The 22,948-nt window shown below is 40.2% G+C and overlaps 1 protein-coding gene across 2 annotated transcripts in view; it reads left to right on the forward strand.

Annotated features, from left to right (window-relative positions):
- Positions 1-581: 581 nt before the first annotated feature.
- NDUFS1 (NADH:ubiquinone oxidoreductase core subunit S1) overlaps positions 582-22,948 on the forward strand; it is a 178,254-nt gene continuing 155,887 nt past the window's right edge. The window contains exons 1-2 of one of the 2 annotated variants that reach the window (XM_033944300.1): positions 582-701; positions 6,891-6,976. In XM_033944300.1, the coding sequence (XP_033800191.1) occupies positions 6,895-6,976 (82 nt within the window). In that variant the 5' untranslated portion in view covers positions 582-701; positions 6,891-6,894. Of the gene's footprint in view, positions 874-6,890; positions 6,977-22,948 lie in introns of both variants that reach the window. The other variant, XM_033944299.1, reaches the window with a different exon arrangement.

A 22,948-nucleotide genomic window follows, 5' to 3' on the forward strand; every position in this document is an offset into this window, starting at 1 on the left:
AAGGTAAGAGCAACATCAGACCGGTATGGATAGGAAGGAGAAGACATGCCGGTTCACAGGGGGTCCTACCTGTTTGCTCCCCCCCCCCCTAACACCGGCCCTGGCCATAGGTACCAGCTCTACAGTTGCTCAGCATCACCAATTCAAAGAAAGCTCCTGAGATGAACCACTAGAGAACAGAGAATCCTCTCTAGCAGATTGTCTGATCCTATCTTATGAGAACTGACCCATTTACAGCAAGTTAAGCCATGTTTAAGCTAAAGCTAAAAAGCAGAAAACATCACAAGATAATTTTCCTATTAACAAACACTGTACCATGAAATAAGGTACAGTATATGATGAAAACAGTACACCGCTTACCCTCTTTCGCTGCTGCGATGTTAGTATGGAATCGAAACTGCGCGAAATTTAAGGGAGGGATTAGGGAACATGTTCATTTTGTCAACAGAGGAATCGTTTTTACTATGTTTGGTACCCCCAAATATTTTTTAAATGTTGGTACCTATATGTGACCAGCTGCTCTATTATAGCCACCATTCATTCAGGTTATACTACCCCATACAAAACCCGGCACAAGTAGCGACGGGAGGTCACGTGACCAGCCTGGATTCCGTCGTTGCTCGTGAGTTTCCGCCAGGATCCGGACGTTGCCGAGTCCGCCATCTTGGTTGTGGGGACAGTGTAGCAAAGTCGTCTGGAAGGTAACTGCTAGAGCCTCTCCAGGGTTACCCCAGCCCAAGCGGCCTCCGGATTTACGACCGGGAAGGGGGCAGTGTGAATGCCTCTTTACAGAGAAAAGGACGCAGCGTGTCTCGAATTAGCGCTTTTCTCCCTGTGCCCTTGACAGGCCGCTCAGCGGGTGTTTCTCCTTTTGTACGTTATTACTTGGGGTTGCATATGTGTTTCAAATATTATGTATAATTTCAAAAACAAAAGTCATATTTACATATATGTATTTTGAGCATGCGAAACGTATGGTTAATTGTGTCTTTTTGGCTGTTTTCCTTGGGATGAAATATTTCCTCCCAGCAGTAGATGGCAGCGTATTGATGTTTTCCAATCTGCTCAGCAGCTTTTCTTGTTTATGACTTGTGAAGGCTCGTAACATGAGCAGCCCAAAACCTAACGCGGAAGATAAAGATAACAACTAGAGAATGACACGGGGACAAATTTTTTTCCCTGTCCCTGCGAGTTCTGCCCTTGCCCCGTTCCTGTAAGCTCTGTCCATATCTGCACAAACCTCAAACACTTTAAAATCATGAGTTCAAGGCTTGTGCGGTTAAGGCAGAGCCTACAGGAATGGTACAGTGACAAAACTCACGGGGACGGGGAAAAATTTGTCCCCGTGTCATTTTCTAGTTGTTCTCTTTATCTTCCGCGTTTGGTTATGGGCGTTAGGTTATGTGATGGCTCTACATTTCACAGGTATTCAGAATAGAAGTGGGCAATAAATAGAAGTGGGCAATAAATGAGGGAAGGCAACAGGTTACTTTCTTTGGTTGTCTGTTCCATATCTCTCTGTGTGATCTCATAAGATATTTGGATCTCTTGTAGAGATGCTGTAATTGAGCAGTTCTGATGAAAACTGTTTAATATTTTGTTAGTACCTTTAATTTGTAGGAGAAATGCTACGTTTTTGTTTAGTGGCACCTGATTTCTTTTACTAGCTCTCCAATAAACAATGTATTTTAATAGGTCCACCAAGATTAGTAGGCTTCATTTTCAGTATTACTTTCTATGTTTAACTTCACTTACTTTAAAATTGCTCTTCAATTATCTTGCCTTTAAATCCCTTGATTTAGCACTTCCCAATAATGAGTTTACTATTTAACTGAAAGCCTGTTTGGGGTGTGGTCAAGTGTTTTTGACTGTAGATGTCTATTGGGTATAAAGTAACAACTCAAGATTGTACATCTTAGGGATTATTTATTATAGGAACAATTTTATAACAGTATTTCTATTTGAGAGGTTCAAAAAGATGCCTGTCTTATAAAAGCTGTTCAAATAATGTACTTTACCAAATTAGCTGTTTTCACAAATTGGGCTATCAGAAACAGCACACTACCAGAAACTACTTTTCTTAGTGCATGCCTAACTCATAAGTCTATAAGAAGATTTTTTGTTTTTGTTTTCTTAAGTTTCAAATATAATATATTTTACTTATGTTGATTCAGCAGTGTAAAGCACTTATAAAGATAACATAGGTGTCTATCTACATTTATAAAATAGGTTTCCAGAACCAGCCCAAACAATGCACAAATGCCAACACAAATTTATATCTGTGTGCATGTAGTCTAAGATGTGCCCATGTATTTTATAAAATAAGGTTGCATATTGTAACTCCACTTTTGCACTGCTAAAATTACAACTCCCAGGAATGCCCACACAAAGATTGCATAACAGGCACATACATCCTTTATGTGTGCATGCTATTTTATAAAAGTCATTTTCTGTGTGTAAAAGAGGCTGCTTTACATAATGGGGAAAAAATCATTATAAAATACCCGATATGCCTCTGTACAGTACTGCACATAGCAATTATCTGAGGTAGTAATCCTCACTATTTTTGAAGTAGGGACCACCACCACATTGGTAAAAAAAACAAAATCCAAACTTTAACATGAGAGCCAGGATCAGTGCTGGATAAAGAAGATGGTGCCCCAGAATCCTGGCTAATAAGGGGCAGGGGCCATTGATGATGCTAGTCTGGCTGTTCAGGCACCCTTAAAGCAAATGTGTAAATAAAATTTAAGTTTGGTTTTCTCAGACTTTCTTCTTCAGCCCATCTTGCTTTCCTTAACTCACATTTCCCCAATATATATTGTCCCCTAACCTTATACCAATCAGTCTCAACTCCCATAAACCTTTCCTCACAGTTGGCTGCTATCATCCTATCCCCAATCCCTTCAAGCTATGTCTCCCCACCAGTGTTCCCTCTAAGGTGAGCGCATGAGCGATCGCTCACTATTTTCAGTGGCGTCGCTCATGCTTCTTTTGGTGTCGCTCACTCGAGCAGAGGTGAGAGGAAGCGGCGGCGGTGGCGGCCTGCCCTGCTCGCATAAGATGCAGCAGCGGCGGCTCCTTTCATGATCCCCACAATCAGTGGCGTAGTAAGTGGGGGGCAGTCCGCCCCTTGTTCTCATTGGTGTAACGCCGGCCCTGCAGCTTCGGACTTCCCCACACCTGCCCCCCCTTCGGATCGCTATTATTTTAAATGTTATAGCCGCGGGGCTTATTCCATCAGTGGAGACGTCTAACCTCGGCCTGCCCCAGAACTCTTACTGCAACAGTGACTTCCTGTTCCTGCCTAGGCGGGCGGCTGCTGCAGTAAGAGTTCCGGGGCAGGCTGAGGTTAGACGTCTCCACTGATGGATATAGCCCCGCGGCTATAACATTTAAAATAATAGCGATCCGGGGGGGGGGGGGGGAGAAGGTGCGGGGAAGTCCGGAGCTGCATGGCCGGCATTAGATGGAGTAAGAGTTGATGGTGCCGCAGGGTCCTGCGGGGGGAGGGAGGAAGGAAGAAGAGGAACCGAAGCATGGCAATTTTGGGGCAGCAGGTGTGGGGAAGTCCAGAGCTGCAGGGGAGAGTGTTGCGGTACCCAGCTGGAGGGAGAAGGAAGATGAGGGAGGGAATGAAAGGAGATGCCAGGGCTTGGAGGGAAGGAGGAAGGTATGCCAGACTAAGGGAAAAGGAAGGGGGAGATGTGAGCGCATGGAGGGAAAGATGGAAGAAAAGGAAAGGAGAGAGATGCCAGAGAATCAGGGAAGGGAAGATACCAGACTATGGGGTGCAAAGGAAAGAAAGGAGAAGAGAGAGATGCCAGAGCATAGGGGATGGGGTGGTGACAGAGAGAAAAAAATGGAGAGGTGGCAGAACTGGCTGGCTTTGGGGGTGGGCAAAATCTGGAAGGCAGTGGGGGGACATAAGAAGGAGGCACTGGGGGCATTAAAGACATGGGAAGGAGGCACTGGGGGCACTATGGACACGGGAAGGAGGCACTGGGGGCACTAAGGACATGGGAAGGAAGGAGGGAGGGAATAGAAAGGGACAATTGTTGGGCCTGAGTGCAGAAAGAAAGAAAGGATACACAGTCAATAGATGTCCCCTTCTGATGAAAAAAATAAATGGTCACGTTACCACTGACTTACTTTCTCTTCAGCAGAGTCAGCATCTGCGCTGAGGTGCAGGAAGGTCCCGCGATGACTCGTCTGCGGGCTCTGGTCTGGAAGAAGTAAGTTACATCAGAGGGGGTGAACCCGGCAGACGCAGTCATTGCGGGACTTTGCCGCAACTCCCTGCGTCTGCCGGGTCCACCCCCTCCAACGTAACTTACTTCTTCCAGACCAGAGCCAGCAGACGAGTCATCGCGGGCCCTTCCAGCATGCGGCTGCTGAGTCCGCTCTAGAGCAAGTACGTCAGAGTGGGGTGGATTGGCAGCAGGCAGCTGCAATCATCGCGGGACCTTGCTGCATGAAGGGAGAGAAAGGAGCAGGACTGCTGGAATGGAAGAGTGGTGGAGGGAAAAAAAGGGGGCAGGGTGGTATGGAAGGGTGGTGCTGATGGAATTGATGTACAGAGAAAGGGGAGAGACATAAGGGGGAAGGATATTGGAGGGAAAGAAAGGGGGATGAAGCTGATTGAAGAGGGGTGGATGGAGGGAGAAAGGGCAGACATTGGATGGTAGTGGGGAGCCTATGCTGGATGGAAGTGCAGATGGAAGAGATAAGGGAGCAAATGCCAGAAGGAAATGGGAGGAGAGAAAGAGGGGAGCAGATGCTGGATGATAATTGGACAGAGAGAGGAGAAGGTACTAGATGGAAGAGTTGGAGAAAGAGGGTACATGATGGAAGGAGGGGATAAATAAAAGGAGGACACATGATGGGGAGAAAAGGATTGATTTAGGGAAACACTAGAGGGGTGAGGGAAAGAGGTGGCAAGCTTTAGGTAGACAGTAAAAAAGGACATTGATGAGAGGGTAGTAAGAACATAATCTAGACAGATGCAGAAAATAAATTGAAAAGGGAAATGAGGGGAAAAAGGGAAAGGGATTGCAGAGGAGAGGTGTGGGAGAGGGAAGGAGAGGAGAGAGATGCCAGACCAATGGGGGTGAAAGGAGAGATGGAAGGGGGAGGCATACAGTTTCTGGAAGGGGCATAGAAGGAGCGAAGATGCCATATAGGGGAAGAGAGACGGCAGACAGTGGATGGAAGGAAGAGAGTTACAAGAAGATGAGGAAAGCAGAAACCACAGAAGACAAAGGTAGAAAAAAATTTCTATTTATTTATTGCTTTAGGAGACATGTGTCACTGTTTCTGTGAAGCATTGTATGCAGAGTCCAGCTTCTTGCTGGTTCAATTTAACCTTTGTCTATGTATTTTTATTTTATCCCCCCTTTTACAAAACTGTGAAGCGTTTTTTAGCACCAGCCGTGGTGGTAGCAGCTCTGATGCTCAGAATTCTATGAGCATCAGAGCTGTTACCTCTGTAGCTAAAATCCACACTACAGTTTTGTAAAAGAGGGAGGGGTTAGTTTGTGATTACATATTCCATACTAGGCGAAAGTGTGTTCTGTGTTCTGTGTGTTCGAAAGATATAGTTTTCTGTTAGGATTGACGGTGTAGGATTGATCTGTGCTGGTCTGGCTTGTTTAGTTTTATGTACTGTTAGTTAGATGTACTGTTCACTGCAATATGTAAGATGCTGCCTTTTCATAGGTACTCATGTGTGACGTGTGGCTTGTTACTAAAAATCATGTTTTTCGTACAGATGGGGGGGTGCCAAAAAATGATGGGCCCCAGGTGTTACATATGCTAGGTACGCCACTGTATGTAAAGACACCAGAAAGCTGGCGAAGCAAAAACTTTAAGTAAATTGTTATTCTTCTAAGTTTTGAGTATTTAACCCTCCCACAATCTCATGGGTATTCGTTTCAAGTTTCAAGTTTATTGAGATTTTGATTTAAACGCAATATCAAATATTTTCAATGTGTATAACAAAAAATAAATTTTGGGAAATAAATAAAACCATTTGAACAATAAACATACAAACATATCCATAGATGATTAAAAATACATAAGGAGTTCAAGGATAAACTACATTTGTTTAAAAATGCGTCCTCCGTGCCTGCTCATAAATTTGTGGAATATGTAACTTGTCGCTCATGCATATTTTTTTTTGCACACACCTCATCAATCCTTAGAGGGAACATTGCTCCCCACTATAATGTACTGTCAAACCACAATATTATACCAGACTCATAACATCCCCATCACTGTATGAGGTATTATCCTGTCATATCCTATTAAATATTGCCATGCTTTTTGAGTACTGTCATGCTCCCCTATGTATTGTCCTATCATATCATGATCTAAAATGTACTGTCATGCTCTACATTACTATACCCTGTTATGTTTTAATACGTTCAGTATGTAAACTTGTTCTGAGCTCTTCTGGGAGGATGGGATATAAATCCAAATAAATATTAATGTCCTCTTACCTTTGCTGCAGGCAAAGGACATCTTTGCTGCAGGCAAATAACATCTGTTTTATTTTCTTCCAACATCATGTGGCTCTCAGTAAGCTGGATTCACATGGTTTCCAATCTTCTTCATACAGTCTTGCAAGAATAGTGGGAGTTTGTATGCTGCATAAATTGGAATCACTAAGAATCACACAGTTCTAAAGAAGAAAAATAGTGGCAACAGTGCCAGCAGAAAGACTATGGACAGGTGGGGGGGGGGGGGGGGAATTGTCTTAATGAGAGTCTAGAGCTTCAGGTTTCCCTTTTACTGAGAAAGCTTGGTCTATGGTCTTGATCTGTGATCTATGATGTATATATTTTTGAGTTTAAGTTGCTTTCTAAATGGTCTTTCAAATTTCTTTTCAGCACCATGCTGCGGTTGCCTGCAGTTCGTAAAGCTTTAGCAGGAGTCACTCAGTCCACCAGTGGATGCATTTCTGTGAAGAACAATGGTAAGAGCCTATAAAATATCATACATCTATAAAGTATGTTTCTGCATATGTAGCATTACATATTACCATATTTTATTTAAGCACCCTTCATCTGTTACAGACATTACTTGGAGAAACAGTAAAGCAATGAATACAAACAAATATACAGATAAGACTACAAATCCTAAAATATTTAAACTCGTCTCAACAAGTAGTTATAACTAATAACCAGAATTAAGACAATCCTTGGCCTTCTTACAAAGCCGCAACTAATTCACTTCAATCTGAAGTTCACATGAAAGTGCTAGATTCAACTTTAGTCACCTTGTTGGGCAGACTGAATGGACCATGCAGGTCTTTATCTGCCAATATTTACTATGATACTATGATACTATGAAATATTCTCTCCCTGCACTCATGCAAACCTCCAATCCCGTCTTGCGTTAACTCTTGGATAGTAGATGGCATGGTTAGGCAGATTAGATAGGCCATAATTATTTATTTGGATTTGTTAACTCCCTTTATGAAGAGATTCACCCAAGGCAGTGTACAACATATAAAACTTACAAATACAGTGAGTGAAGTAAACTCAAAATCAGCAAAATGAACCATAATAATAGGACTACCATGAAACAGTTTCTAAAAATATACCGTATTTTTCGGACCATAAGACGTACCCAACTGTAGAGGAGAAAAAAACCAAGAAAAAAATATTTGGTTCAGAATTTTTTATCTTCTTGGTTTTTCCTCCTCTACATTTAGGTGTGCCTGGTGATCTGGTGCTGCAAAGCCTGAAGCCGCCAGAAGCAGCCCTCCTGGTACCTTTTTTAGTGGCGGTGGTCCAGCGTGGTCTCCTGACGACTGCCTTTGTCTTAGAAGAGCAACGCACAGGTTGCTTGGAAGCGCAGCCGGATGGTTGAGTGCTGAGTGAGCTCTGATATCACAAGCTTTCTGAAGGAAATAATAAGTCACTAATTTAGTTTTATTTTAGTGATTTTGAGTGATTTCAAGTCTGGTTATGGCTACAAATAAACAGATGAAGAACGAAGGAGCTAGCACAAGTGGTGGAGGTGCTAAAAGATCAAAGCTGGATCCTGCGAAAGTGCCGTTGCCAAAAGAGGATAATGGTGACATTTCTGCTCAACTGAAACTAATAACTGAGATAGTTTCAGACAACGCTAAAAATCTGAAGGAGGTGAAAGAAGAAATGAAAAGTCTCACAGCGAGAATGGAAAGATTTGAACTAAAAACGGACCAGATGGAAAAAAGAATGTCAGAAAATGAAGCTGAGTTAAAGAAATGTAAAATGTATAAAGAAAAAGTGGAATTTCTCTCTAAAGAAATGGAAGATATTATTAACAGGGAAAAACGGAATAATTTGAGAATTATTGGTCTCCCTGAAGGTGTTGAAAATAATGATGCCATCACCTTTCTTGAACAGTTTCTTCCTAAGATTTTACCACTCAAATTAAAATTTCCTTTAGAGTTTGAAAGAGCTCACAGGATTCCTGTTAGAAGAGTTGGCAAGGATATAAGACCACATCCTTTGATTTTTAAGCTGTTAAGGCACCAACAGGTGATGGAAATCATAAAGCTTTCAAAGGAAAATAAGAACTTAAAATGTCAGGACGCAAAAATTCACATAGTTCCAGATTTTGCTAAGGCCACTGCTGATAAGAGGAAAAAAATGTTGGATTTACGGCCACAAATGAGGCAATTAGGAGCTAAGTTTGGCTTATTATACTCTGCTATAATGAGGGTAACCTATGCCAATAAAACCATGAATTTTGATTGTCCTGACAAATTGAAAGACTTTTAGATGATTGTGAGCATTTGATGATGATATAAGATGAAAATAAAAAGTTCCGATGGACTTGTACTTTTTTATTTGAAGGATTGAAAAGAAAAGAAGGAAAAAGGAAGTAAAAAGATAAAGTTAAGATATGTTTATATTTTATGTTTGGAGAAATGGAATTCTTTTTGAATTCATCTGAATTAACTGTCCTCAAACACGCAGTAATATTAGTTAACATTCTATTTGGAATACTTGGAAAGAAGATGAGGAAGATATGTAAATTAGAGAATTTCTTTCTGTGCAGATTCTATTATATCATCTTGTTCTAAATGTTCTATATGGTATGAGTGTGCCATGTTTTTAATAAAAACGCTGAGGATTTATTTAGGGGCATATAGGAAAATTCTTAGGAATCTACAAAGAAAAACTTAAACATTGTGCTTCTTACCTGGAGAATGGTTCCTGGCAATCCGTCTTCATAATGCTATGTTGCAGCAGTGCTGGAAGAGCCCAAGTGATCGGTGAAAAATACAATGGAACTACAGCAACAAACAGGGAATGTTCTGAGTATCTCTGTTTTTGAGATGAAAAAGTGGGGGAAAATACAATGATATGGAAAGTGTTTAGTTGTTTTAGTATCATTTGCTGCTTTGCTTTCTTTTGTTTTATTTTTAGTTTATAGTCTCATTAGGGTTTATATGAGATAATGGTTTAGTCCAAGGATTGTTTCTTTACTTCCGGGTCACAGAAAACAAGGAAGTATTACAAGTGCATTAGAATTTGAAATATATTAAGAACACTGCGTGTTTGTTCTTTGGACAGAATTTTATGAAGAGTCAGATGAGAATTCTGATAACATATTTGTTTTTTGAGAGATGTGTATTATATAATTATTCTGTTCATTATATTGAGGAATCTATGTTATGGAAGGGAAGATGATATCATTTTGTGGTAAGAGTTTAAAAGAAGATAACACATATTAGTTAATTAAAATAAGATGCAAAAAATGGTATTCTATTAGGGAGGAAATGAATTGAGAGAAATAGGTTTCCTTATTTCAAATGAAATTATTATTAATTTAACTTATCTTTGCAGTTTTAAGAAGAGTTAATTTGAGAGATGAGTCTTTAATAAACTAATATATATGTCATCTCATTTGAATGAAATTAAAATGTATGAGATGTAGTATAATGATTTTTTATTTCTTGTTTAAGGATATGTAATAATCGCTGATTAATGAATGATATATGCACTCAATTCTTTTTTGGCTTATTATATTGATATAATTATTTGCAATGTTTAAGCTTGTGGGGTACATCTCAGAACTTACCATCAAATGTGCGTTTTCAAGTTCTCAATGATGAATAAGGGTGGGGGTGTTATAGGGAGGGTTGGGGTTACAGGTATAAGGTTTTGTATAAAAAATTAGAATTTTGGAAAATGATGCATATTCAGGAACTGTGGAACAATTTGATTTACTTATTTTTGTTAGATTATTCTTATAAAAAGGGTTATGAGTAACTTTAAAATTTTTTCTTTAAATGTGATTGGACTCAACCATCAGGTTAAAAGGAATAAAATATTAGCATTCTTAAGAAAGCAGAATGCGGATATTTATTATATCCAAGAGACTCACTTGTCTATATTAGAATCAAAAAAATTGGAAAAGAATTGGGTGAAACATAGTTTTTTTGCTCCTGCTGATGGGAAAAAGGCAGGGGTAGCTATTCTTATTAATAAGAAATGTACTGCTAATTTTAAAATGGTAGGTTCAGATCCAAAGGGAAGATGGGTCCATGTAGAGATGAGAATGGGAAATAATACCCTGGCTTTGTTTAATTTGTACGCCCCTAATTCGAATCAAAATGAATTCTTTAAGATAGTACAGAGATTGTTACTCCCACTGGCTGCTTCCAAATTGGTTGTGGCTGGAGATTTTATCGCTGTTATGGATCCATTATTAGATAAAAAACCTTGTAGAGATATAAAATCATTAGGGTTAAACAATTTGGTACATTCATGTGATTTAAAAGATATATGGCATATTCTTCATTTTAATGATCGGGAATTTTCCTTTTGTTCACAAGTTCATAAGTCTTTTTCTAGAATTGATTATATTTTTGTTTCAACTCATTTAGTTCAACAAGTGTTAAAAGCTTCTATAGACCCAATTATTATATCTGATCATGGGGGTGTATGGATTGAGCTTCAAATAGATCAGCAAGAGTATAGTAGACCTATTTGGAGATTTGATAACACATTGCTTGTTGATACAAAATTTTTAGATGAATTAAAATTAAAAATTAATGAATATTTTCAAGATAATTTATCAGACAAAATTTCAATGGAAAATATTTGGGATGCTTTTAAGGCTACTTTAAGAGGTAATATTATTTCTTACTCTGCTTATATTAGGAAAAAAATTAAGAATCAATATTATAAGTTAGAAAGAGAAATGAAAGTTTTGGAAGCTAAATTGATAAATAAATGGGATCATGACACTTTACAAGATTTATTAAAAGCAAAAGGTAATTATAATGAATTAGCGTCAAAATTGATAAGGAAGGACCTTTTTTATCATCAAACTTTGTATTATGGAAATTCAAATAAGGCAAGTAGGTTACTGGCTAATTACCTTAAAGCAAAGAAAAGAAGAACAAAAGTTATTGCAATTAAAGATGAGAAAGGTGAGATGCATTCTCAAATTTTTAAGTAAATTTTTAAAGTTTTATAAAGAACTATACTCTTCTGAATCTTATGAAGGTAAAGAGAAGGATGGTATAGATTTTTTAAATTTAATTATTGGTCCGAAAGTTCCAGATCATATAAAAAGGAGTTTAGATGAGCCTATATCATTAAAAGAATTAGAAACGGCATTGAAATCTCTTAGAGTTGGATCCGCTCCAGGTGGGGATGGATTTACAGTGGAATTTTACAAATCATTTCAAGTTTCTCTATTACCTCAATTATTAAATTTATTTAAATCCCAATTGTCTAAGGGATGTATTACAGGTACTATGGCGGAATCAGTAACAATTGTTTTGCCAAAGCCAAATAGAGATCCTACTTTGGTTGCAAATTACAGGCCCATTTCATTAATAAATGTGGATGGTAAACTTTTGGCCAAGATTTTGGCTTTACGATTAGCTAAGGCTCTCCCTTTTATCATTGATATACATCAAACTGGTTTCGTGGCAAAAAGACACTCCTCTGATAATACTAGATTGGCTTTTCATATGTTAAATTTATCTAAAGAAATTGCAGATCCGTTTTTTTTCCATTTCTTTAGATGCGGAAAAAGCGTTTGACAGAGTTTTATGTATCAAGCACTTGGTTGGTTTGGTATTGGTCCGGGATTTATTCAAATGATTCAAGCTTTGTATAGCTCCCCTTCTGCAAGATTGTACAGTAATAATAGTTTCTCTGATCGGTTTACTTTGCGGAGGGGGGTTAGACAGGGTTGTCCGTTATCTCCTTTGCTTTTTGATATTGTTATTGGCCATTCAACAAGCAAAGGGGATACAGGGTATTCTCTTTTCTGATAGAGAATATAAAGTTTCAGCATATGCGGATGACATATTGCTGTATTTGAGGAATCCTGAATCTACCATTCCATGTTTATTGGAGTTGATTGATACATTTGGAAAATTGGTTCATAGACAAAACCGCGGAAGACAAAGGCGCGCGCCGACAACTGAGCGCAAGACGGAGGTGCGCGCCGAAGAAAATGACAGTTTTTAGGGGCTCTGACGGGGGGTTTTGTTGGGGAGCCCCCCCACTTTACTTAATACAGATCGCAGCGGCGTTGTGGGTGGTTTGGGGGGTTGTAACCCCCCTCATTATACTGTAAACTTAACTTTTTCCCTGTTTTTAGGGAAAAAGTGAAGTTTTCAGTAAAATGTGAGGGGTTACAACCCCCCACAACACCCCCACAACGCGGCGCAATCTGTATAAAGTAAAGTGGGGGGTTCCCCCCCACACACCCCTATCGGAGCCCCTAAAAACAGTTATTTTCTTTGGTGCGCGCCTCCGCACTGCGCTCAGTTGTTGGCGCGCGCCTTTGTCTTCCGCGGTTTTGACCTGACACCGGAAAATTTTCAGGATATAAAATTAATTGGAATAAGTCTGAGATTCTTCCTTTTAATGTATATTGTACTAAAGGTTTATTTGATGCTTTTTCATTTACCTGGAAAGAAGAGGGATTAAAATATTTAGGTATAATGATAAAAAAGACGCTGGAGGACACTTTGAAAGAGAATGAAAAACTTTTATTTAAAAAAAAATAACAAAAGTATGTGAGCATTGGAATCTGTTACATCTTTCATGGTGGGGGAGAGTGCAAACAATTAAAATGATGATTCTGCCTGTAGTTTGTTACCAAATGAGTATGATACCAATATTTTTTCAGGGGTCATTTTATAAAAAACTTAATGGTATTCTTACAAAATTTATTTGGCTGGGTAAAAGACTTAGGATTGCTCTAGTATCTCTACAAAAGCCAATTGAGGAGGGAGGGGTTAAATTTCCAAATTTTATAGGTACCATCAAGCCTATATTTTAAGCCAGGGTATATATTGGATCCTCCCAGAACTCTATGATAATGCTCCAGATTGGTTATATTTGGAGTGGCGTCTAATGTTTCCTTTACATTTAGTTCATGTTGTTAGTATAAAAATGCCTAGAAGATATAAACAGAACAAAATTTTAATTGATACATGGAAAACTTTGAGATACATTAGTAATCTAACATCTATTCCAATAAGCAAATCAACAAATCAATCTTTATGGTTAAACTCCAAGATTCGAATTGGTGGAGCTCAAATCTTATGGAAACACTGTATTATAGCAGGCATAAGAACTTTAAATGATGTTATTTTAAATGGTAAACTGCTTGACTTTTCACAGTTGCAAATTAGATTTGGTCTTGATAAATCACAAAGTTTTAAATGGTTGCAGCTGAAGCAGGCTATTCAGGTGGGGTTCCCTGAATGGAAAACTCTTAATACTCAATATAGTTTGGAGTTCCTATGTTTCAAGGCTGATTTCATGGGACACCTAGCCGCACAGTGGTATAAATTATTATCTGGATTTTTAAATAAAAAGCCAAAAACTGGTCTGAGAGACATTTGGAGCATTGAGATTAAGCATAATATTTCTGCTTCTCAATGGCCTCGAATTTGGTCTTGGAGAATGAGATTAGAGAATGACACGGGGAAAAAATCTGTCCCCGTCACTGCACCGTCCCCGGCCCACCATTCTCTGCACCGCCCCGTCACCGCCGTTCCCTTCACCGCCCCGTCACCGCCATCCCTTTCACCGCCCCGTCACCGCCACTGCCATCCCATTCACTGCCCCGTCACCGTCCCCGTCTAGCACCCATCTTCTTCCCTCCGCTCCCCCATAGTCTGGCATCTGTCTTCTTCCTTTCCAGTGTCTTCTCCCCACTCTGCCTTCCACATTTCCTTTCAGGGTCTGTTCCTCTCTACCCTCTTGCAATGTCTGTTCTATTCCTTTCCACCTCCACCCTTCCCTCCCTCCTTTACCATTTGTTCCTTTCTACCACCCTTCTTTCATATCTTCTATCAGTCCCCCCACCATCACTAGCAGTCTCTCTTCTCCCTTACCATGAGCAAATAGAACTTCTGAAAATTGTATTGCTGAGACATTATTTCTAGTACGCCTTTTTTTCCAGATGGATAATGACATCAATTTTATAATTCTTACTGTCTGCTCTGATTTCATTCACAATTTGGTTTGTGTTTTGTACCTGAGGATTCCATGAGACATTTAACCTTTTCCTGTCTCTTCTGTGATTTCAAGTTGATTCCTTCAATAATGGAGTCTCAAGGCAGTAGCAGTTTTCTATTTTTGGCTCTTTTGACATTGTTTAAGGGATTTCTTGTACATTTGGTGCTGGTCTTCTTTGATGAGGTCACTTCAGAATCTATTTCCAAGGAAGAGAAACTTTTTCCCTTTCACCCCCTCCTTCCTTGTGTGAGCCGGAACACGCGGTCCCCGCAAGCAAGTAATTTTATATCATTTTCATTCTATTCATTCATAGAAATTAAAGTCTAGATAATGCCAGTCACATAACAAAACATGATTTTACAAAAATAATTCCCTGCACAGTCAAGCCTGCAAGGATTACTAGATGTCTTTCAGCAGCTCCCCTCTCTCCCTCCCCCTTACCTTTGTGGCCAAGTCAAAATAATCTACCAACAATAAAATTTTAAAAACACAAAGCACGCTGTACGCAGAGAAAATGTTAATTATCATTTATATTCCGCGGGTTTTTCAAAGAGGTCAAGGCAGATGACTTTATGCAATGTCACCTCAGTAACAACTATACAAAAATAGACAAATATTCCCCCTCCCTTTTTACTAAACTGCGATAGCGGTTTTTAGCGCAGGGAGCTGCGCTGAATGCCCCTCGCTGCTCTCGACGCTCATAGGCTCCCTGCGCTAAAAACCGCTATTGCGTTTTAGTAAAAGGGGGCCATAGTGCAAAATATAGACAGCAGATATAAATTCTCAAAACGGACACATTTTGATCACTAAGTTGAAAATAAAATCATTTTTCCTACCTTTTTGTCTGGTGATTTCATGAGTCTCTGGTCCTTCTTTCTTCTCCTGCCCCCCCCCTCTTTCTTTCTCTCTCCCCCTTGCCCCCCTCTTTATTTCTGCCTTTCTTTCTCTCTCCCCCTGGCCTCCCTCTTTATTTCTCTCTCCCACTGGCCCTCCTCTTTCTTTCTGCCTTTCTTTCTCTCCACCTTGACCCCCTCTTTATTTCTGCCTTTCTTTCTCTCTCCCCCTGCCCCCCTCTTTATTTTTTCCTTTCTTTCTCTCTCCCCTTAGCCCCCACAAAGCCATCGTGCCAATTTCTCCACTTCCACGATTCTTTCCCTACCCTCACCCCCAAGCCAGCAGCCGATTTCTCCCTGCTCTTTCCCCGATGTCCTGATGTCCTGAACTTCATCGGGCAGCAGCAGCATTCACAATTCACTGCTGTTGCCCTCTTCAGGCCTTCCTCTCTGTTGGGTCCTGTCTTCATGACAACAGGAAGTAGGCAGGACCCGGCAGAGAACAAGGCCTGAAGCCGACAACAGCAGCGAATTGCAAACGCTGCTGCTGCCCGAAGAAAGTAATGGAGCACGAGGCAGACCGCTTCTCCCCCCTCCCAGCCGAACCCCCGCTGACCCTCCTATCTCCCCCCCCTCCGTGAACCTTTCCGACCCTCCCAGCGAGAGCAGCAAACCTCCTTCGCGGCTTTCTCCTCCCTCTGCCGCATCACTGATGACGTCATCAGTGATGCGGCAGAGGGAGGAGAAAGACGACGCTACTGGAGGGAGGTTTGCTGCTTTCGCTGGGAGGGTCGGAAAGGTTCACTTGGGGGGGGAGAGATAGGAGGGTCAGCGGGGGTTCGGCTGGGAGGGGGGAGAAGCGGTCTGCCTCGGTGCTCCAAGGCCTGGCGCTATTACCTTTTTCGCCCCTCCCGCCCCCCCTTGGTACGCTACTGCTCTCCAGCTCTCCTTAGTTTGCCGGTTTTCTTTTTCGGTGACCGGCACGCTTTCAAAGAGCCGCGCACGTGCAGCTGCTCAAAGTTCAATCTTCTGCTCTGCTGCAACTTCCTGTTTCCGGTTGGGTCAGAGCAGAAGATTGAATACTGAGCAGCCGCGCGTGCGCGGCTCTTTTGAAAGCATTCCGGTCGACGAAAAAGAAAGCCGGCAAACTAAGGTGAGGTGGAGAGAGGAAGCTGGTTAAACGATCGAGCCGGCGTGCGGGTGGGCGGGTGGGGGCTGCGAGAACCGCACGATCCTTTATGCCTCACTGCGGTGACAAGACCATTCACCACTCCACGGGGCGGCGATGGCCTTGTCCCCATCCCCGCAGAGGCTGCTAATTTTCATTCCCCGTTTTTGGCGGGTTACCCGCGGCTAAACGCAGTAGCCGCGGGTAAACCGCCACCGTGTCATTCTCTAAATGAGATGTACAGTGTCAGCATCTACGAGACAAACTTGGTTCTTTTTATTACATAGAGCTTTTTGGACCCCAGTTCGTTTACAAAAGTTGGATAGCTCTAAATGTAATAGATGCTGGCACTGTAATCTAGAAGTGGGGACATTGGATCATCTAATTTTTTATTGCCTCTGCATTAGGAATTTTTGGAATTCAATTTGGTCTCAAATAAATTGCTTATTGGAAAATCATGTGGAAATATCATATGATACTGTTCTGTTCGGTATGTCTATGAGGAAAAAAAGTCAATTATCAGCACATAACAATAAGCTTTTGATGATAATGATGGGTGTTGCTATGCAACATATTACTAACAACTGGAAAAATTATAGTAATCTCAATTATACGTTTTGGTGGAATTCCCTGTGTCATATTTACAAGATGGAAAGAGCAATTGCAATACAGAAAGGAAGTTTTAAAATTTTTTTAAAGATATGGAGACCGATGGTTGATTTTTGTAGTGAATAGGCATCATTTTTCTTTGATGATATACATAGGGGGGTGGGAGGATTGGAAGATAAGATGTAGCGAAATTGAAATTTTGAAGGAATATGATAGTTTTAATGATTGTATAGAAAGATGGGAGGGGGGAGGGTTTTTAATTAATTTACATATTAAGAATATAATGTATGATGTTCAAGTGTTATATGATAGTAATTCATGTTGTTCTTTTTGTGCACTTGATGTAAGTTTGAAAAAGAATAAAGAAATTAAAAAAAAAAAAAAGAAGAGCGACGCACAACGCAGGAGTGCAATCTTTGTGCTTCCTGCCTGTCAGCGCCGCTCTGTATTTTTGGAAAGAGTAACAAACAATTCACATCTACCGTTCCCACTCAGTGGACCTCTCTCATATCCCTGAGCCTTCTCTTCTCCAAGCTGAAGAACCCAGCCACTTTAGCCTTCCCTCATTAGGAAGTTGTCCCATCCCTTTTATCATTTTCGTTGTCCTTCTGTGTACCTTTTCTAATTCCACTATATCTTTTTTGAGACATGGCGACCAGATTTGCACACAGAATTCAAGATGCAGTCATACCATAGAGCGATACAAGGATATTAAGACATTTTCATCTTTGTTTTCCATCCGTTCCTGATAATTCCTAACATTCTATTTGCTTTCTGAGTTGCCACCACACATTGAGCCGAGGGTTTCAATATATTCTCAATGATGACACCTAGATCCTTTTCATAGAAACATGATAACAGATAAAGGCCAAATGGCACATCTGCAGTAACCATTGTCTCATTATTTCCCTAAGAGATCCCACATGCCTATCCCACGCCTTCTTGAATTCAGACACAGTCTCTATCTCCACCACTTCTTCCAGGAGTCACTTCCACACATCTACCACCCTTTCTGTAAAAAAGTATTTCCTTAGATTACTCTGGAGCCTATCATCTCTTAACTTCATCCTATGACTTCTCATTCCAATGCTTCCTTTCAATTGAAAGAGACTTGAATCATGCGCATTTATGCCACGTAGGTATTTAAACGTCTCTATCATATCTCCCTTCTCCCGCCTTTCCTCTAAAGTATTCATATTTAGATTTTTAAGTCTGTCCCCGTACGCCTTATGACAGACCATGCACCATTTTAGTAGCCTTCCTCTGGACTGACTCCATCCTTTTGAAGATGTGGTCTCCAGAATTGTACACAATATTCTATACAGGGGCATCAATAACTCCTTTTTCTTACTGGCCATACTGCTTCCTATGCACCCTAGCATCCTTCTAGCTTTCGCCATCGCCTTTTCAACCTATTTGGCCATCATAAGATCATTACATACAATCACACCAAGTCCCGCTCTTGTGTCCTGCACATAAGTTCTTCACCCCGTAAACTGTACCGTTCCTTTGGTTTTTTGAAGCCCAAATGCATGACCTTGCATTTCTTGGCATTAAATTTTAGCTGCCAAATTCAGACCATTCTTCAAGCTTCTTCATGTTATTCTCTATTGTAGATTTTGGTATCATCCGCAAAGAGGCAAATCTTATTTGACAGCCCTTCTGCAATATTGCTTATAAAAATGTTAAAAAGAACAGGCCCAAGAACAGAACCTTGATGCACACCACTTGATGACTTCCACTTAACTAGTTCCTGACCCAGCTCATCACTTTGGGGCCCATCCCGAGAGCACTCAGTTTATTTATTAGATGTCTGTATGGTACACTGTGAAAGGCTTTGCTAAAATCTAAATACACCACATCCTAGCGCATTCCCTCGTCTCAATTCTGTGATCACCCAGTCAAAGAAATTGATCAGATTTGTCTAACAAGACCTACCTCTAGTGAATCCATGTTGCCTCTGGTCCTGTAATCTACCGGCTTCCAGACACTTCATTCTCTGTTTTAAAAGATTTCCATTAATTTTCTTACTACAGAACTCAGACTTACAGGCCTGTAATTTCCTACTTCTTCCTTATTCCCACTTTTGTGTACAGGGACCACATCTGCTCTTCTCCTCCGGTATCACTCCCGACTCTAGAGAAGCATTGAAACGATCAATCAGCGAAGCCACCAGAACTACCCTAAGATTGATCCTTCAACACCCTTGGATGTACACCTGGGCAGTTACTACTAAAGTGGAACCTTGCATCATATAGCTATAATTCGGGTTTCTCTTTCCCACATGCATCACTTTGCAATTGCTCACATTAAATGTCATCTGTTATTTTGATACCCAGTCTCACAAGGTCCTCTTGTGATTTAACAATTGTGTTATCAGCAAATTTAATTATCTCACTAGTTATTCCCACCTCTAGATCATTGATAAATAAGTTAAAAAGCAGCAGTCCCTGCACAGACCCCTGGGGAACCCCACTATTTACCCTTCTCCATTGAGAATATTGACCATTTAAACCTACTCTGTTTTCTGTCTTTCAACCAGTTCTTAATCCAAAATAGGACATTATCTCCTATCTCATGACTTTCTGATTTCTTCAGAAGTCTTTCATGAGGTTCTTTGTCAAATGCCTTTTGAATATCCAAATACACAATATCAACCGTCTCATCTTTATCCATGTGTTCATTCAAAGAAATGTAGTAGGTTGGAGAGGCAATATTTCCCTTGACTAAATCCATGCTGGCTTTCTCTCATTAATCCGTGCTTATATATATGTTCTGACATTTTGTTCTTTATAATAGTCTCTACCATTTTGCCAGGCATCGACATCAGACTCGCCAGTCTATAATTTCCCAGATCATGTTGGCCACCCTCCAGTCTTCCAGTACTATTCTGGATTTTAAAGAAAAATTACTAACAATAGCTCTTCAAGTTAATTTTTCAATTCCATCAGTACTCTGGGATATACAGTATACCCTCCTGTTGAGGCAATTTGCTGCTGTTCAGTTTGTTAAATTGACCCATTACATCTTCTAGATCTGTTTTGAGTTTCTCCGATTCATCCATTTTTGGCAGCAGTAACTCCCCCCCATCTTCCTTGGTGAAGACCAAGGCGAAGAATTTATGGCCTTGTCTTCCCTGAGAGCCCCTTTTATCCCTTGGTCGTCTAGCGGTCCAACTGATTCTCTTCCCAGCTTCTTGCTTTTAATATACCTAAAAAAGTTTTTACTGTATGTTTTTGCTTCCAGCGCAATCTTCATTTCAAGGTCTGTCTCTGCCTTTGATTCAACTTGCCATTCCTTGTGCTGTATACAATTATTTTCATTCGGATCCTTCTTCCACTTTCTGAAGGATTCTCTTTTAATACACCCTATGTATTAAAGGCTTGGGTGTAGAGCTAGGCTTGCACTTTGTTTCCTGAAGTAGAGGTAGTCTGGAATTAGACATAGCCCCTCTGGGAATAAATTCTAGAGCATGGGTACTACTCCTGAGAAGGTTCATCTGGTGAGTATCACATCTTTCAGTTTCTTTTGATGAGGGTGCAGATAGAGCTTTGGATTCTTGCCCAGAAATAGCTAAGAAGAAAAAAAATATAAAAAAATTTAAATTGAATCAGGTTGGGCAGACTGGATGGACCATTCGGGTTTTTAGCTGCCGTCATCTACTATGTTACTTGACCTCTGAGGTCTGAGAGGTATGTAAAGGGTTTGCTTTTTTAAGTATGCTGGCCCATTTTGTCAAAGGACTTTGAAAAGCAAACAAAGAGTTTTAATTTTAGCCCTGTAAGGTACTGATAGCTAGTGTAGTTTTTGCAGGAAGGGTGTTGTATGCTCATACCTCTTGCAGCCTTCTATCAGTCATGCTGCAGCATTCTGAATTAGTTGTAGCTGATGCAAATTCTTTTTGGTTAGTCTAGTGACAGTTTAGTTGTGATGGTTATCGTGGCATGGATCACTGTGGACTTGTTTTTTCAATATATGAAGAGAGATTTTCTAGCTGCTGTAGATGAGAGAATTGTTAAAGGTTATTTGAATTTGTGGGATCAAAGTGAGTGATGAGTCTTAAAAGTATCCTGAGATATCCTGAGATTCCTGAGATTTTAGGGGGAGTTCATAATTCTAAAAAAATATTTAGGAGTCATATTTGTCCCCTTGTGTTAGGAACCCAAAGAATCTCTGTTTTGCTTGGGTTTAGGCAGTGTTTGTTGTTGTTTGCCCATTCTTGAGTTGTGGTTAGACAGCAGTCGGTGTGGGTAGTTCTAGTTCTTTATCTGCCTTTATTTTTCTATGTTTCTGTAAGGGAGAGGATAGTAGATGGCATGGTTAGGCAGACTAGATAGGCTATATGGTCTTTATCTGCATATTTCTCTGTTTCTCTCTTGTACTCCCCTTTCATCTTGCACATCTCTTTTCCCCATATCCCTCCCCCGCGAACCTTTGCCTTTCTTGCACTCCATTCCTTACTTTCCTTCGCAGTCACCTCTCTCCTCTTTTATTCTTTGTATCATTCTTCCATATCCTTCTCCCCCACTCCTTTCATGTACTGTGCCTTCTATTCCTCCACTACACCAGTTCCTATTACCTTATGCAATGACTGGGTTTACCATTCTCATACTCTGCTGCTTCCCTTTGGGTCCTTGGCTGCAATCTAGTTTCTTCATCACTGTAGCTGCAAGTACTGCTGTTTTTTTCTGCCACCAGATGTTTGTCTATCTTCATCAAAAACATCAGGATTCTTAAAACTCAATGTGGCCTAAAATATCCTAGTTTTGAGCTCACCCAAGTCATTGAAGCAGTTACTAAGATGAAATCTGCGGTGTCAAATGTTTAAGGGGCCTTTTTTCAAACTTTTTTTTTTTTTTTGTGGACAGATGTATAGAGGACTCCAGATAAGTTCATTATGTGATGATATTGCTGTTGAATAAGTTCTTCAAGTTGTAACAACTTTTGAATTAAGACACTGTTATTCTTTCAAGTTTTGACAAATGAGTGGCAAGTGAGAGAGGATTATGTATTATTATTTTACAAAAAGCACTATTTGAATTACAGTAATATTGGGGAGTAAGCTCTATGAAAGAGACTTACTAAATTCACCCAAGTGACAGCGGCTAATGATTGGCTAAGCTACACAGTGGGTGATTATAAATTCTGAGGGCTCTCCAATTTGCACATACAATTTGCCACACCATAGGTCTTATTTTATAGCAGGTATTTGTTTAAGAAGTGTTTATATAACAGTCATTTATCAATAAAGATTTTTGTAGATATTACAGTGACATCATTCAAAGGTCTTTTTTTACATTTGGATTATTTTGACCTAGTGTGTTTGGTTGTTACAGCATAACCCATGAATTCTGGCACATATCCTTATATTTAAACTTTGGAACAAAAAAAATGGAATGGAAGATTGTCCGTTTTGAAACTCCTTTCAGAGCTTGCAGGTCTGTATGTACTGTGCACCTATGGGCCTGCAAGCGAACTGAGCAAACATCTTGCAGAGCTGGTGCTGCAGGGAAACTTCAAGCACATGTACTTCACTGATCTCACCTTAACTCTAGCCCTACTATTGCTCTCTTTCCCAGGATAAAATGTTCAGTTTAAGTGGGTAGATACCTATTTATGAAAAAATGTTGAAAATTTCCACTTCAATGTTTGTTTGTTTTTAAATTAATATAGTCTAGGAGCTTGTTTGTACAGTTGGAATTCTCTGTGTTTGAAAGAGTTCCTACTTTTGATTTTTGTTTGCATGATGTGTACACTACCAATTTCACAGCTAGGAATCCTACAGTGCAAGCTGGATTCCAACATTTTGGAAAAGGTAAATTGATTCTCTTGGATTTTTT

The sequence above is a fragment of the Geotrypetes seraphini genome, chromosome 5 (genome assembly GCF_902459505.1).
Source record: "Geotrypetes seraphini chromosome 5, aGeoSer1.1, whole genome shotgun sequence".
NCBI lineage: Eukaryota > Metazoa > Chordata > Amphibia > Gymnophiona > Dermophiidae > Geotrypetes > Geotrypetes seraphini.